The following is a 17,902-nucleotide window of genomic DNA, read 5'->3' on the forward strand; positions in this document are numbered from 1 at the left end:
CGGGCGAATACCCCCAAAACCCACCGGCGCAACGGCTGCGGCCCCTTTAAATGCGTGCGGTGACGTCACGCGGCCGCGCGCTTCCCCGGGAGCGCAACAAGAGTCACACTCGCGGCCGTCGGGGAGAGGGGTGGGGTTTGATGGCTTCTGTTAATTAGTAGCTGCTCCGCGCGGCTGCCCCACCCCTCGCTGCGTCGCGCGGCCCGTCCCCGCTCGCGCGGCCCGTCCCCGCTCGCACGGCCCGTCGCGGTCCGAGGATGCGGGAGGCGCCCGCGCTGTCCCGCGGCCCCGCTGCTCCCGCCGCGCCCGCCTCCGGGTCCGTGCCCGTCCCCGGCTTCCTCGCCAAGCTCTGGGCCTTGCTGGAGGATCCAGACAGCGACGACGTCATCTGCTGGAGCAGGGTGAGGTGGCCGCTCGGGCCCGGCCCAGGGAGGCCCGCGCGAAGGATTCGAGGATGCTGGGGACACCGGGCCGAGGCTGCGGAGCCCTGCGGGCGGGCGGGCGGTGGCGGAGGGACCCCGGCTGCCCGGAGCGTGCCGAGCCCGCTTCCCCGTCCCGCTTGCGGTGGTGCTGACAGACCGGCGTGCGCGGGGCCGTGCCCGGGCCCTCCCCTGTTGCTCAGCCCCCCCCCCCCCCCCCCACCTCGTGCGGCCCGCGGCGGCAATGCCGGCGCAGCGGCACATCCCCGGAGGATAGTCCCGAATTCCCGGTCAGCAGCTCCGAGTGGTGAAAGGACGCTGTCAGGAGCCATTAACTATCTATTTTCCTTCCGGAGCAGAGACGTGCCCCGCGGGCATAGGGCACGGACACACCGACCAGACACCCCAGACACGCACTGTGTTTATTTTTGTTCCCTGTCATCTTTGAATCCGTAGGGTTTTTCTTCACTTTTTTCCCAGTCGTTTGCCCTTTACAAAGGCAAAGATGAAAAGAAACACAGTATTTTTGTTCTCTTTATGAACAACATAAAAGTGATGCAAAAAGCTCTTCCCGTTTCCAGGAAGTTTGATCTTGAGTGTATGATAAATCTGGCATTGCTGGTGTCACACTTACCCCTGGTCACCGCTGGGTTGTGTTGTCTGAACTTTCAGTAACTCAGCAACGTTATGTGGTTATTTTTAGTGATGACATAACATGTACAATGGAAGAATCTTGTCAGGAGCTGGGCAGACTGATGAAGGGAGATGAAATCTCTTTAGTAGCATGAATTCTATTTGGCTTGTGCAATGCTTATGTTTCCTGGGGACAAAGGGAGCAGGGTTTTAGAACAATTTTGCTTTGGATTAAGATTGGTGTGTCAGGGCTTTAAGAAAATTCCCTGTTCAATAGAAGTGTTCCATTTAATTGTGTCTTTGAATTCAAACTTTTTAGTCCAGTCTCAAGTACTCAAGTGTTCCCACAGACAGTTCACTTGGTGAAGTCTTTTGCCCTTCTCTGCTGTCAGAACAGTCTCTGCTAATTTATGATCTTCACTTAAGAGCAACACCTTAGAAAAGCTGTGCTTATTCACTAACTGTTACTTCTGCTTATTTCCTAGAATGGCGAGAATTTCTGCATTCTGGATGAGCAGAGGTTTGCCAAGGAGCTGCTCCCCAAGTACTTCAAACACAACAATATCTCCAGCTTCATACGGCAGCTCAACATGTGTAAGCATCAGCTGTTCCTACACACTCTATCTGCCAAGTTCCTAGCTACTTGGCTTTGGTTTGGATTTCTTTAAACAAGAAAACAGACTTGGCAATTCTTTCATCCCTGAAAACCTGAGCCCTGGCCTTAAGTTTGCTTTGCGAAAGAAAAGACTGATGGTAGAGCTTGGTTTAGTGTTTGCTTTTTGTGTTTTGGCTCCAAGTCCTTTTGAGTAACAGCTGTAAGAATATATGTGCTGGTGCCTAAAGGTAGTGTGAGGTTCCCTGAGCTCCAGCGTAGCTCTTGCAGCAAACGTGTATACCCAGGGGAGCAGAAGCTGTGTGTACACCCATACATCTAGAATGTGAAAAAAAATTGCCTGGATTTTGGGACTACCACTGCTCTTGCCTGCTTTGCTATGTTTGAACCAGATCAGTCCTGCTGATGGGCCAAGCTGGACTACATTTCTCATCATGTTTTCTCTGCTCAACTTGTGAGCATCATTTGGCAGCATTGCATAGCACATGTACAGCGTAGCCAGGGGGCTGCAGTGAGGGTGGCTCAGGGGCACAGTGCAGCATGCAGGGCTGCAGCAACCAACAGGAATAACTACTGAAGCTTCTGGGACCAGTGGAGGGACAAACAGCAGAGGAGGTGCTGCCTTAGAATTTCAGACTGACGGGGAGGAGCTCTCTGTCCTTGCCCAATAGGTTTGCCTGATCTCTCTAGCTGATGCCTGTATAGGTTTTGTAACCTATAGCACATCTGTTTAGTCTCTGGACAGATGCTTCTGTTCATGTTGTGTGCTTGTGTTTGTAAGATCCATCACTTGAGTGACAGAGGATAATCCAAAGAAGCAATCCTCTCTTCCCTTGTAGCCAGGATAAATGAAAAGAAAAAAGCAAATATTCCTATGTAGATATACAATGTTGTGGCAGCCTCCTTTTCCTGACGGATCTATCCTGGTTTTCTAATAATCGTTGGAGTGCATTAATTGTGTTAAAACCTTGACTGAGGAGAGATGTGGATTGGCCTGTCAGCTGAATCATGCATCTACCCTGTGGTGTTTGAGCAGTGATGGAAATAGAACTGGGAATATCTTACTTTGTGCAGGCAGTCTAGTATGAAGAAGGTGCTCTGCTGCGGGTGTTTGCATAGGCAGGCAAGTAACTAACTTCTCTGCCTTGCTTTATTCTGTAGACCATGGTGGTACATGACAGCATTTGATGTGTAGTTGTCAGGGATAAAAGGGAAAGTGTACCATTACTCTGCATCCACTGGGACATGATTCTATTCAACATGTCATAATAAATCTCATTTCTAACTAACTGTTGTGAAGGTTTGTACATGGCTGTGATGGTTTGGCCATGGCTGTCTTGCCCACGGACACACACTGGCCTCTGCTGTGCAGCTGTGTGTGCAGCCTGCCAAAGGCAGGGAGTGGTACTGTGGACATATTCTCTAGCTGTGAAGATCAGAGCAATGAAATCATGGAGCACCAAGAAAGGCTACCTTGGCTGTTTTTCGTAGTTTCTCCTCCCAGTAACTGTAGTGCACTGGGTGTTTTGGTAGCGTTAGACTTTTCTTAAGCTGTATGTATTCCGAGTCAGCTTTCGACTGGAAGAAATGCCTTTGTTGATTTCCTCTCCACAGATGGTTTCAGGAAGGTGATTGCTCTGGAGAATGGTATCATTACAGCAGAGAAAAGTTCAGTCATTGAGTTCCAGCACCCTTTCTTCAAGCAAGGGAAGGCACATTTACTGGAAAACATCAAGCGCAAGGTATAGTCTAAACACATATTTACTTCACTTAGTTATGAAAAGTGGCTTATCAGGAGCACATATGGATGTTTCAAACACAGCCAGCAAATACCATGGGATCCAAGGTAACTCCCTCATGATGCCAGGCTGGTGCTTGACTGGGCCTCTGTGCCGGTGCTTAGACAAAACCTGCTCTGCTCTTGGTCATGAACTGGGGTAGGACCATGTTCTGCATCATCATCAAACCACAGCCCTTCTCCACAGAGTTCATATCCCTGATTGTAGCTTAGCATGGTCTACAGTTCTGTCAGCATCTCCAACTCTGAGAAAGGCACAAAGTGAAAGAAGCAAAATTCCCATTTGGCATGCATTAAAAATTAGCAAGATCATCAGTAACCAGTTCACTTGGATGAATTTGCGTAAATTATATTGCTCTTCCAAAACTGTGTTGCCACTAAGCTACATCCTTATGAGCCTTTTCTGCTTTTCTTTTGTACATTCAGGCCTTGTCTGACCTGTTTCTGCACGGATATTTATCCTCTATTGGCACATTACAGCCCATAATATCCTGAAGAAGAGTATAATGATACATCACATTGACATTTGAACAGCAGAATCTTTTCTTTAGTCTGTCATCAGGTGTGGCTGCATTCCTCAGGGTAATAAAAGCCCAGGGTAGGCTGGAGAGCCACAATTATGTTTGGATTGATTCTTCACTGAGCTGCCCCTGCTTGGAGCCAGAATTGAGTGGCTCTGGCTTGGGCCTGCGCTCCCCGCGCTGCTGTGACTGGCGTGTCCCAGTATGCATGCCTGTCAGGGCAGGCGCACGGTGATGTCAGGTGTGGCACCATGTGTCCCAGGGGTAGTGCACTGGGTGGAGTGTTCTAGATGGAAAGACAAAAGCTCTGCTTAGTGCCAAGGACATTCATATGAAGCGTTGAATAGGTTGGTGAAAGATGCTCTTTGTTGCACAGGAAATGTTAGTGATTTTTTTGCAAAACAGTCATTAATTTTCTTACTCTTTTACTACCTGGAATGGGGCTATATTCCAGTATTGGCTGTAAACTGTATTTCAAGCCTCTATCAGGACTGCAGGTTTGAATGCAGGACTTGGTTTACTTACTCCCTTTCACTTTTAGCTCTGCTGATGTGCAGATACCCTGTGTGTCTTCACAGAATACCAAAATAGTTTGAGTTGGAAGGCACCTTAGATCTCATCTCATTCCACCCACTGCCATGGGCAGGGACACCTCCCACTAGACCAGGTTGCTCCAAGCTCCATCCAACCAGGGATGGGGCAGCCTGTGCCAGTGCCTCAGCACCCAAGGACTGGACACCCTGATTAGCCAGTTGGGGACTCTGAAGAGCAGTTCCTTGTACTTGGGCAGAATTTATATTGGCCTTTTTTTTTTTTTTTTTTTTTTTTTTTTTTTTTTTTTTTTTTTTTGGAGGCTAGCTAGCTGCATTTAGAATTTCTACCCACTTTCTGCAACTTTTGGTTGTCTTCCCAGAGAGAGGTGGTGTGCTGAAATCAGACAGCCTTGAATTCCATTTGGGATGAACCCTGTGTACATTAGCATAAGTTATTAACTGCAGCAAACAGCAAAGCATCTAGACTGCAGACAGGGAGGAGAACTGTCAGACCCTTCAATCCATCCTTTGCACCATGGGATTGTGTCAAGAAAGCAGTCATGTCTGAGAAGTGATTGCACAACAGCTGTGGTCTGTTCCAGCACAAAGGGATGGGATGTTGGTTTATAACATTGTAGGTTCATTTCTGACCATTCCACTCCCCTTTGGAAGACAAGATGTGTGAGCCAATCTGCACAGAAGTTATTTCACACCTCAGCAGGCCAATCCCACACTGGTGCTTTCACCTCCCCCTTGGAATCCACATGAGGTGCTTTCACACCCTCCTTGGAATTTAGCAGAGTAAAAAGAAAACTCAGCAGGCTGTAGGTTGGGAGAGAAACTGGTATGACTCCATGTGGCTCAATTACAGTCAGTATTTGGCAAAATGATGTTCAAAATGATGCCCACAAAACCTGGATGTGTCATTCAGACATGCATGTGATGTCTTTTTCAAAATCCTGAATTGTGTTGCAGCCAACAATGCTTGTGCTGCAGAGAGAATTGCTGAAGGAACTGGTGTAAGAGCCTGAACGAGAGATATGGGACTCCAGGCAGCTCTTTAAAGGTGCTGTGTATTTCATAGACTGAAGTCACAGCAGTCATGGGTTGTGGGTAACAGAGCCAAGCCTATAGCTGTCAGCATCAGCTTATAGGTGACACCTGAAGCCACTTTAGCTCTGATTACAATGCATTATATAGTTTTCTTTACTGAGCATCTTAAAAACCAATCAGCATCATACACAATACCTTTACATTCACCTATAGCCTATCATAACTACTATTATTACTATATATGGTTAGTACTATCCAATCACATTGAGTTAGTATGTTACATTTTAAGCTTAAAGTTGTTTTTCTGTTTTCTTGCAGTGGAAAATTTTTAGACCTTTTTTCTACTTGGTAAAAACATGTTTTTGTTTGCCTATGGTATCTTTTGCTTTTCTTGAGACCTCTTTCTGCTTGCTAAAAACATCTTTGTTTCTGGTCAACATATCCTTTGCTCTAGCCATAAAACCTCTTTCCAACTTGACTTAACCTTTGCTTTCTTAGTTGTCCTTAATGACTGGCTCAGCAATCCTTAATTTAGATATCTTTTATTCTTCTATATCAAAACTTGCTTCTATCTCTATTCCACTTTCAGGTTCCACATTCAGAGAGCCTTCTGCTAAACTTACATATCTGTGAAACTTTCCTGTCAAACTTTCATCTATCCCAACAAACTGGAAAATATTTAATATAGAAGTGCAGGAAGGAGATGGTGAACCTTTTGCTCTCTGATGGCTCTTCCACTATCGTTTGAAGTAGCAGCATTCACAGATTGTTCTGTGAGCAGAATAGCAGTTTGGACTCTTCTTTCTGCAGACAAGTCTCCATAACTTTGGAATGTCACTGAGCAGAGTGGTGGTAAACACCAATAGGGGAATCTGCAATTCAACTACTGTGGGATAAATTTTCAGATTGAGTAGGATGCATCTAACTAGATGCCTTCATCTCCCAGTAACCTAATGGAAATTTGTTACTCCTTTGCTGGCAGATTTACCCACACCTAGAAGGAATATGATCATCTTGTTCTTCTACTATCAGCTGTGGGATTTTTTTGGCTGATGTTTGTTCTGTGACACTAGAGGGCAAACTGTCACCAGGCCTGGCAGAGAACCCCCAGGGAAAGCCCTTTGCAATCAGTGGTTTTTATTATGAATTACAGTAATGAATCTACTGTGTCCAGGTACAAAGTGCTAATCTCACGTTTCATTGGCATCTTGTTTTTTTCATACAGTGCAGCCTGTCCTAAGGATTGTCACCTGTAGCAGTTATGGTGTTTTGTGCCATGTAAGAATTGCAGTCTTACCTGGTCTTTTAATGGGGCTTGGTCCTGCCCTGCAGACTGACTGCACTCTCCCTGCAGCAAGGAGTATGCACTGTTTGTAGTAAAGCATGTGTACCTATTCTAGGTGTCTGCAGTGAGAACTGAGGATCTCAAGGTCTGCACAGAAGATTTGCACAAAGTCCTATCTGAGGTGCAGGAGATGAGAGAGCAGCAGAACAACATGGATATCAGGCTGGCTAACATGAAGAGGTAGACTCGGCTGTTTCGGGGTGCTTATACATTGAATGTTGCTTGTATCTGATGGAGATTGGCTAAATATGGGTTTCATTTGACCTGGAAACAGGTGAAGCTATATTTTATTCCTAAGAATCCCCATTCTACCCCACACAACATTCTGAATCTTGTTTGGTTTTGTAATTCAGTTACAGACTGGAGATTTAGACTGGGAGTTTGTTGGCTGCCTTGAGATTTCACTCTGGTTGCCAGCACCTGTAGTAGTTTTTTAGGTCAATAAGAGCATTTAATTTTTTGAATACAAACAGGGTTAGATGCGGTGAGGGACAATTGGTATTTTGTTTTCTTTCTAATTGGAAGTGGACTTTACACATCTTCATCTCTGTTCTCTCAGATCCCCTTCATATAGGCACTGGTAATTCATTCAGGTCATTGGTATGCCAGCAGATATCAACCAGAGTTCAGGAGATACCTTTCTCTCTCTGTTCATTAAAAAAAAAAATAACCAAGTCCCTTGAACACCACCTTTAGATCTGTCCCAAGGCTATCAGTGTTTGGAAACAGACTGAGTGTAGCACAAAGTCCTTATTCAACAGCTTTGACGCTTTGAAGGAATACCTCAGATCAAGATTATTGGTGGAGCAGCAGAGGATGAGGGTGTCTTTATTGAGTGTTTGTTGCTGCTGATGGAAAATGGAGTTAACCTAGAGTTTATGCTAGTGGATTGAATTAACTGAGGATTAGTTACCCACAGAGGGAATGTTGCCATTGGTTCTGCAAGGTACTCTAAAAGTTTAAAAGCTGTAAAACTAGAGCATATAAAGTAAACTCTGTTCATCCTCTGTCTTCTGATTTATTCTGCATTGCAGAGAAAATAAGGCCCTGTGGAAAGAAGTGGCAGTTCTAAGGCAGAAGCACAGTCAACAACAGAAGCTGCTGTCTAAGGTACCATTGCAGCATCTTCAGTGCTACCATCCTTATTCCTGCCTCTGTGATACTTCATGGCATTCTTTGCTTATGTAGAATGACAAATGACACAGAGCTGAACAGGCTGTATTAATACAGCATAAAGAAAATGTTCACAGATCCTGAGTGTCCCAGAAGTAGCACAGTAAAGAACCACGAGCAAAGCACTAAGGAAAAGTCATAGTAGGATGTCAGTGTGTGGAGACAGTGCATGGTAACAGGAGCCCAGAACTTGAGATTGCAGGCATATGGAATGGAGTCTGGTCACTTAGACCACTTGAGAAGGGAACTTGGAACGCAGAAACTGTAGGAGCTTACATGCTGGAAAGATTTATCTCTGTTTTATTCCTCAGCTGTTTCTGGTCTGGAATCCTCTAGTGACTTGTGCTATTACATTGCATTTCAAAAAAAAAGCCTGTGCAGGTGGGCTAATTTTTCTATGCAGTTTGTAACTCTTGCTTTGTTCTTTAAGATACAATTGCAAATGGATTTTTAAAGTACCTGTTAATTTCTGTTATATAACTATATCATTTTATAGTAAAATCTGAATTAAGAATTTAATGTAGGATTGCTATGCTGACCACTTGGTTTTGGTTTTCTTTTGTTTTTCCTTTTTAGATTCTTCAATTTATACTAAGTCTGATGCGAGGAAATTATATTGTTGGGGTCAAAAGAAAAAGGTAATTACTTGATAGGTCCCAGATCAGTGTCAGATGTCAATTGTAGGGATAAATCAGTCTCTGTTGTATGACAGGTATTTTTATCACTTGTATATTCAAACTTGAGAAAGCTGATGGAAGTTCAGTCAAGCACAAAATAAGTATTTCCTCATCACTAAAATGAATGGGAAGAGAATATTCTATACGCTTTCAATTCCCAAGGGCACAGTTATCAGAAATGGTAAATCTCAAAACGTGCACGTGACTGACTTCTTCCAAACCACAGTGTGTGTGTAGTACAGGCTGCCTGCAGGACCCTTCCTGACATGCGTTCCCAAAAGCCAGGCTTCTTGGGAGGGCAAGAATGATTACCATTACTGCCTGTCTTTGGCACTGCTGCAGCTCTTCCCTCTGGCAGTCAGGATGTACTAAAGCTGTGCTTTGTCTCAGGTCTCTCACGGATGCTGTGGGTGCTTCACCCTCCAAGTACAGTCGTCAGTATGTCCGCATCCCTGTGGAGAGTGGCCAAGCTGTAAGTCTCCCCAGGGACATAGGTAGTGTGTTGGACAGGATGATACACAGTGATATCAGTCTTCCTTATAGTTACAAATACCCTAACCTGGTAATCAAATGCTCTCCCTTTTGTAACGGGCAGCTTTAGAGCAACACTCTGGCTGTAAAATTATACAAATCAGTGCAACTGGTTACAGATAAAATGTGAACAGGAAAGAGAAGCTGCAAGGAGAATGGGGCTTCAGTATGAAAAAAGAAAGTCAGAGCCTGTGGTTTACTCATTCTGTGCTGTATCTGCAGATGGCTTTTTCTGAACATAGTGCAGATGAAGAGGATGGAAATGGTACAGGTCTGATAATCCGAGATATCACTGACACCCTGGAAAATGCCACCAATGGCTTCCTTGCTGTGGCACACACAAGTGGCAGAGCCAGGTATGTCCAAAGTATATGAAGTATTTATGCCTGGGTTGTTAACTGGGTAGTTATGTTAATTTTGGGGATCCATCTGGATTCTAGGACACAGAATGTCTCTCTGAATGTCCATTTGTGCATGACAGGCCTGTTGTAGACTCTCCTTCTACAGCATATAGCATTGGTCATTGTCAGAGCTCATGTCTCTTCAGGAGTCCCTAGAGGCCTGTCAGGCTGATGGGCATTGCAGGTTTAATTTGCTGAGGCTTTTCTGTCTGTTCAACAGGCGAACACATACTTGACGTTTCAACTGAACAGGGACCTGAATGCATATATAGGTTTCTAATAATCCAAAATGTATATAGATTGCTAACAAATCAAGATGTATAGTTTTATCTCCAGTTGCAATACTGCTCTCACTAAGCATATCCTAGGGAAGGCATTCTCTGTGTGGCAACAGATTTTACTGAAAACCCATTTAGTTGTTAATACCCAGAGGGAAATATGGACTGATTTGGAATCATTTCTTTCCAGAGTCTGTCTGTTAGGACTTTCCCTCTTGCCTAATTCCTATATACTATATTGCTGCTTTTTGCATGGGAAAAAGAGGTGTTTTGCTCTATTACATGGTCTCTGTATAAGCTGTAGTAAGAGATTCTTCATCTGCCACTTTGCTGCTTTTTCTAAAGACCAGTTTGTTACTTGAATCCTTGTCTGGCCTAATCTTATTAAGATTTGATCTACTAAACCTGAAATGTGTAGTAATGCAGTTGATAAATTCTCCTGTGTGTTGTTTCTGTTTGGGTCACATTTTAGAGAGCCACAGGCAGCTCTGGATCCTGGCTTACCTCTTTCTCAAGTATCACAGCCAAGTGAGTTAAATTGTGCAGAACCTGTCCCATCAGTTCCTATAAACGATGTCAACAAATCCGGTGAAATAGGCATGGCTGCTGTGGAGCTCCACACTGCACAGCCAAATGCTCCAGAGGACCCCGTGTCAGTAATTGACTCCATCTTAAATGAGAGCAGCTCTGGAAACCAAAATGATCCTTTGCTGGACAGGTATTAACTTGTTTCTGAAAAGTGTTACGCTGTTGTCACCTTGTGGGATCCTATCAGAGTTTTGGAGGGTGCGTTGTTTGGCAGAACATAGGGAATTAGCTTTTGAATTGTCATTGACGAAGTGAATTCTCTGCACCTTTGTTACCAGGGCTTGAAAAAGCCAAGTGTTGGCATCAGACATTGAAAAAGGGCAAATGCCCTCTTGCCTTTATAGTAACACATGTGCCTGACTGCTGGTGCATCTGTCAGCGTGTCCCATCAGCCCACTGCTGTCACTGCCAGGTGCTGCCAAGCAGCAGATGCAGGGCACTGATCTCGGGCAGGCACTGTGGGCACTTTGTTCCTGGGACCTGGATGTGGATTGTCCTGGTGGTCATCTCACTGTTCTTTCCTTCTCTGCTCCTCATTTGTACAAAGCTGTTTCCCATGTGCCCTGTTAGATCACACAGCCCTGGATCAGGGGTGCAGGCTGTGGGTTCCCACCCCACTGTGGCTGCAGGAGAGCTGTATCGAGGACAAAGCTTTAACCCTTGCTCCTACAGCTCTTCTACTGTGGTCAGCAGCAGGTAGGAGGGTCTGGGATGGTGTCCCAGCACTCATATGGTCTGAAGGCCCTAGTGTATATTTCTTCCTGGGCACTGCAGGATGTGGGGCAGTGCCTTGGAACTGCTTGTTCCTCAGTGCTGGGAATTCAGTACAGGAGCACCTCACGGCATAGCAAGACATGCAGTGTGGGTGCTGTGCCTGCAGCTGCCTTCTCAGGTTCTTCACTGTCCCTCATGTCCTGCCCACTGTCCCTGGAAACATGTCCAGTTTGGCAACAAGCCAATGTTTCAAAGTAGGTAGGTGTCTTAGTTTAGGGCAAATCTGGAAGAAAAGTTCTGAATGGGATCCCTCCAGAATAGCAAATTCAAGTGGCCCCTCCCCCAACTGGTTTGGGAAAAATTTCCTTGGAGAAAAGTGGAAAAAACTATTTATTTAACAATCAAAGTATCCACAAGCACAAAAATGAATAATATGAAACAATAAAACCTCTCACTGTCCGAAGAGGTGGCAAACCCAGAAAGTCCTTGTTGTGGAGTGTAGCTTGGCTCGCTCAGTCTCTTATCAGTCCCTCCGGCACTGGAAAATGCCCTCCTGGGCCCTGGTGGGCCACAGGTGTGAGCTCCCAGTGCTCTTCTGGATTTTCAGTCAAGAGCAGGTTTAAACAGTCCCAAGAAAAAGGAAAGGAAAGAAAAAAAACAGTCCAGGGAACTTCTCTGCCTCAGCTAGCTAAAAATTAACTAAAAGCAAAGGAGATCTCTGTCCCGCTGTCTGTCCGTGCTGCAGACAACACAGTCCAGGAGTGGAATGCGGAGGAGTGAGTGCAGTTTCTGAAAACAAACTCCGTGCTTCTCTTTCTCCCCGCTTTGCTCTCAGAACCAGTCTTAAAGGTACAGAACACAATATCCAACATCAACAGAACAGACGATTAGGGATACAAGCATCATAAAGCCACCCTAGGATAAGTTCCTTCAGGCCCAGATTATTTCCAGCCCTTTGCTTATCATTTATTGTCCCAGGGCAAAACCATTGGACCTTTGTTTAAACAGATATTAGTGTACAGGCTAGGATCTGAGAACATTCACCAGATACTAAAATGAGGGAGGAAGTAGGTATGGAAGGAGGAACTGCTTTTTGACCTCATAGCTGTAGTTGTGCTTGCTTTTCAGGTAGTCTTTCTTGTTCCTGTACCTCAAAGAGCTGGAGTGAAAGGTGATACAGGAATGCAGTTTCATCCATTTGGCTATTCTGGATTGTAGGCAGCCTGCCCTGTGGGGCAAGAGAAGGCCCTGCATGCCACCTGTGCCTTACAGTGCTATGTAATTTTGTCTTTTTAGAGAGGAAATTCAGGATTTTCTGAACTGCATTGATGCCAGCCTTGAAGAGCTCCAAGCAATGCTGTCAGGGAAACAGTACAACTTCAGTGCCGAAGCGTTCAGCGATGTGAGTGTCTTCTCACTATTTCTCATTTCTGAGAAATACTCAGAATTCATGCTCAGGTTGTGTCATGAAATGCTGCTAGTTTATTCTATGTTGTAATGGGTGAGAGTTGGGAACATCTTGAAAAGCAAATAGTTACAAATTGATTTGTAGGTATTCACAGTGTACAGGGTAATACTGGGAGCCTTTCCCAGGTCATACAGGATTCCTGTTCTACAGAACTGAAGAAAAGGAAAAAAAAGGAAACAATTTGCCTCACTTCTCCAGCCTAATCACATACCATCACATCCTGACTGTGTATTTGATTCAACTGGATGATATGGATAATATGGAGTGAAACTTAGCTGTATTCCTGGAATCACTGGGAAATAGGGTAACCTTTTCTCCTTCTGTGACCTCAGTTTACTGCCACAACTTGAAGCTCCCAGCTGAAGGCCCATGGAGGTGCCACCGTCCCCATGCTTCAGTGGAAGGAGCAGCACACTGGGTCCTGCAGTCCTTTTAGGAGCTCTCTGCAGTTTTATTTCAAGAACTTTATTAGTTGACATATGGTCTGGTTTTATTTTCAGACATTTAATCTGGAGCTGCCAGCCCTGGATATGAGCTTGATGGAAACTCCCCCTGGTATTGAAAATGTAAGAGGAAGATTTACTTCTGTGGTGGGGAGGACAAATGTGATGCTGGGAGTTGAATCTTGCTTGATGCAACTCATGGGTGGGAACAGGGTTGATGGCACAGGGTGACACTGCTCGTTCATCTCATCCAGCTGACTCCAGTGTTTTAATTATCAGTTTTGGCATGTTGGAATTTGAGTGATCTCAAGATAATTTCCAGTCCTACATTCCTAGTGCAGTCATACACTTGAAATGCCTGTCTGAAGACTGATGGAAAAGTACTAAGTAAAAATTGTAATGCAATACACTGTAGTTGTTCTGAACATGGCTCTATGGGATTTCCTCAGAAGATACACAGAAGTTCAGCACAAACTTACTTCTCTTGGTCCAGTTCCTAAAATTGATTCATACTATTAAAAATACCCTTGCAAGTGTTATTTTTGTTGTAGTCCTGAAATAATATTTAAACTAGGATTTCCCAGTAAGAAGCACTTTGACTATAACTGATGTAAAATGCAGCTATGTTTAAGCAGTGCCTGCAAAATTCAATTACATGATGAAATCATGTTTAACTTACTCCAACAAGACCAATTATAATAAAACTTCTGGTTTGGAAGGTAAAACAAATATTTGCTAGTCAGAAGCTTGTTTAGTTTAGTAAGTTAAGTTTGTCTGTATTTCACTGTGCCTCCTTCTGAGAGCTCCTGTGTGTAGGCCTTTGTGTGCAATGGCAGGCTCACTGCTCAGTTGCTCCATCTCTCTTCCCTCCTCCTTTCACATCTAACTCTGTTAACCAGTCAGTAAAGACTTCCATTTTGTTGTTAAGCATTCTGTCTTGACTCTCTGTCTGCTTTGTTTCAGATGGCAAACTTGGCAGAGAGCACTGAAGGTCTAGGAGCAAGTGAGAGGGAAACAGCAGGAAGCAAAGGTGGGCAGGAAGGAACACTGAGCACTGTGGCAGCTCCACACTCTTTGAAAACTGTATATTGAAATGGAATTGTTGTAGCCTATAATATCTCCTTTGGTCTGGTCTTAAGCTTTCTGTGAAGACTGTGATTTTTCACTGATCTTGAAGCTGTGCCTAAGTCTTAAAAGGCCCATTCTGTGCCCTGTGGTTTTTCACATAGAAAACATGGGTCCCGTCCTGTGTCCCTTTTCACATGGAAACATGACATGAGTGCCACAGTGGGGAGCAGAACTACAAATGCCCTTGTGGCAGTATCTCCTACACAGGCTGTGATCCTCCCAAAGGCAGAGCTGCTCAGGTTACCACTGCAGTGCTACCATTGCATGCTGTGAGAGTCAGGGGCTTGGAGTGGGCTTCAGGCACTGATGTTTCCAGGCATAGGGGCATTGGCTTCACTCTGACAGCCATGGGTGTAGGGTTTGTCCCCATCCAGCTTGGGCTTTCCTGTAGTGCACCAAGTTTGAAGCAACCTCTCCAGGTTTCCTTGACTTGAATAAGAGCCTTCAGTTGGTGAAACAGTTTGAACTGTTTGTTTTTCCCTCAGATATGCAGCTGATCCAGTACAGGGCCAACCCTCTGCTTTCCTTATTTGAAGAGCTGCCTTCAGGTGAAGCTGCAGGGAAGGTGGACGATCCAAAAGACTTTCTGCTGCCTCCCCTGGAGGAGAAACCTGCTCTCCAGCCTCCATCAGCCAGTGGAACCATTGTGCCACTTGCAGCTCCAGCAAGCCAGGCCGAGCCTCTGGACACTCTGGGAATGGGTGATCTGCCTCTCCTCTCAGAAGATGGGAATGGAGAGTATAAACTGTTTCCACTCCTGCTTCTCAGTCCTGTTGCTAACTTCATAGATGAGGCCTCTGAGATAGAAATTTCTTGAACTCATAGAACATCTGTAACCGGCTTAGTGCTATGGAATAACCACCAAAGGAGTGGAGCAGCAAGAAGTGTAAGCTCGGTCCTCTCCTGCTTCCTGGGGACCTTGCTCTGTGCAGACTAATGGGAGTTCTCTTGCTGCAAGCAGGGAGCACATCTGGGGGAACTGAATACAAGCTCAACAACAAGAGCTGATGGAGTGAAGGCACCAGACAGAGGGGAAGAACAACAACCCTGTAAACATACCACAGTGAATTCCATAACTTTTTATCCAATATTCTTATTGCAAGAGGGAATCTGTTTGTATCCTGTTTGTAAAGTTTGGCTGGGTTGTTTTTTTTTTTGGTTTGTTTTTTTTTTTTTTTTTGTGGGGTGGTGCTTGTTTTTTATTAGCTGGATAGTAATGTGGTGTATAATATTTTAAATCTGGGTTTTACTGTTTGGAGAGCCTGCTTCAATAGATGGCTTGCCTAGCGTTTGGAATTAAGTTGTTTTAAAATTTTGTTTTTAATTTGAGATTTCTTTTTTGATAGTTACTGGCTACAATTGTTTGCATCTGCTTAGATTACTTTCGTACTCCTAGATTTGCTCCTAGGTATAGGGAACATTTTTCCTATGGAAAATGACATTTACTGTGGAGTATTATTTTTTAACATGCTAGCACACATCCATTGCCCTGGATTGTAGAAGTTGTGGTAGGAAGTGCTTGCCCCCCTGTGTAGCGCTGATTTCTCATGCATGTTGCATGGCAGTTCCGGGGTAACCTGCCCCCAGTTCACAGGTCGTGTGTCCTTGGAGATGGTCAGTAGGACTGATTCATGTTTAGAAAAGGCCAGCAGCTGTCCCTAAAATGAGAAGGGGAGTCCTGGAGTGCCTTGCACTGACACAGGGTGTCACATTAAGCTATCTCTGTGCTGGTAGCAGCTATTGTTCCCTGCCCCTGTATGGACACCAGGTTTCACACTGCAGTTTCTGCCCATGGATTCTTAAAGCCAAATTAATCCTGATGCATCTGAGTCTTTTGACAATGAATTACATAAACTAGTGTCTACTTCACAAAAAAGTCTTACCCCAAAGTTTCTTTTGGCACTGTTTCCCAAGTTCTCTGACCAGCTGCACTGTAGAGCCCAGCCCCAGTGTCAGTGGAGCAGCAGCAAGTTGTGTGCTAGTACCAAGCATGTCACAGCTTCACCAGCCCACACAAACCTGCTATATGCTGAAGTGACAGCAAACTGCTGGGGCTGCAAGAGGCCTGGATGCAGGCAGAAACCCCCTTGGATAATATCACCTGATATTTCCTACCAGCACAGTTACTTTAATTTTTTTCCAGTTTTAGGAATTCAGGCTACCTGCAGGCTTTGTTCTCTCTATTGTTCCTGAACTAATAAGTGCTGAGCTCTTATATTCGAGAAGGTAGATATTCTGAAGCCTGCTAGATAATACATGTTACCTGTGCTGGCCCGACTTGATTGGATTTGTGCTTCACTGTCAAATCTGAGTTGCAGAAGAAGGTCCTGCTCCTGAGTAACACCTTCAGTGTCGTTTTATTTCTGTGCTTCTGTACCTGTTCTTACCTTATGACCCTTCTCATTTCCATCTTTTGAATTGCCTTTGTCAAGTTTGTCTTATTCAAGCCTTCACAGTCTTTCTTTCGCTGACTTGTTGAAGCCAAGGGCTGAATAGTCCCAAGTTTTCATGAGCTGAAGGGAGAGGGGGAGGTGAGCATGTTGCGTCTGTCCCAGGTCAGATTTGGTTTGTTAATTCCTTCACAAAGGCCACAGTTTTGCCAAGAGTGAATCAGTGAAAATCAGGATTTTCTGGTGTGCTGTTTGACAGCACCATGCAGACAACAGAGTTCTTTGGGAGGTTGATCTGTGCCTCTGACTCCCTGTGCTGGTTGGACTGTAATTTCTGTCATGGATTAGTGTCGTGTTCCTCTGTCTTGGAGTCCTCTCCCCTCAGCGCATCTCACTGTCACATATGGGGTCTGTGTGCATCATGGGTTTTTAATGTACTTTCTCTCTTAAGAAGTTAAGAAACCAAGGCTTAAGAAAATTGCAAAAAAAAAAAAAAAGTTGGTGCATCTGTGTGTCTGGTTTATGTACAGGTCCGGGAAAAGTATTTGTGCAACTTTCCTAGGAAAGATTGCAATGGAAAGGGGAAGGCTGAATAACAAGAAAAACCCACATGCTGAAGTAATTAAACTCAAGAACTGCAAAAAGATCACTGTGTTTCTTGTACATTCTTTGTGTGTTCCTGTCTGCCAATGTTTCCCAAACCTGTTTACTGATTTTTCCAGAATTAAGAGCTTTCATGCTCCTGGGACATGGTCTCATGATGCAGCTGCTGCTGGTTCAGGAATAACTAGGGTGATGAGGAAAGCCTAGTGTCTGTTTCCAGAGCCTGGGAGAACAGCACCTGGGACTGGTTTTTCAAAAGGGTTGATGTGAAAGCTCAAAATACCATGTGTGCTGAAAAATACACCAGATGTAGTGCACATGTTCTCCATAGACTCCAGTAGGAAAGGCCCTCAGCTCCATAAGGTATGGATGAAAACATTCACTGGAGATCATAGAAAGAAATGGAACAGCCCAGATCATCTGTAGCATCAGGCAGACCCCAGATCTGGCACCCCTGTGCAGACTCTGCCCAGGGTAACTGGCACCATGGGCATTGCAGTTTTTGTGGGATTTTCCTAGAAGTAAGGAACTGTTGATCATTTCCACTGCCAAGAAAAAGGATCTTTATACAGAACATGGTGCTCTTCAAGATA

The 17,902-nt window shown here is 44.8% G+C and overlaps 1 protein-coding gene across 1 annotated transcript; it reads left to right on the top strand.

Annotated features, from left to right (window-relative positions):
• Nucleotides 1-257: 257 nt before the first annotated feature.
• On the top strand, nucleotides 258-17,339 carry LOC310922135 (heat shock factor protein 3-like; the record flags this gene model as incomplete). The annotated part of the gene is made up of 13 exons (XM_083882533.1): nucleotides 258-401; nucleotides 1,538-1,646; nucleotides 3,280-3,407; nucleotides 6,971-7,095; nucleotides 7,950-8,025; nucleotides 8,665-8,726; nucleotides 9,156-9,237; nucleotides 9,519-9,652; nucleotides 10,448-10,693; nucleotides 12,574-12,679; nucleotides 13,246-13,311; nucleotides 14,152-14,218; nucleotides 14,802-17,339. The coding sequence occupies 13 exons, from the start codon at nucleotides 258-260 to the stop codon at nucleotides 15,131-15,133; spliced, it is 1,677 nt and encodes a 558-aa protein (XP_083738659.1). The 3' UTR covers nucleotides 15,134-17,339.
• Between the last annotated feature and the right edge of the window lie 563 nt (nucleotides 17,340-17,902).

This window comes from Zosterops lateralis (genome assembly GCF_965231275.1).
Source record: "Zosterops lateralis genome assembly, chromosome: W".
Lineage (NCBI taxonomy): Eukaryota > Metazoa > Chordata > Aves > Passeriformes > Zosteropidae > Zosterops > Zosterops lateralis.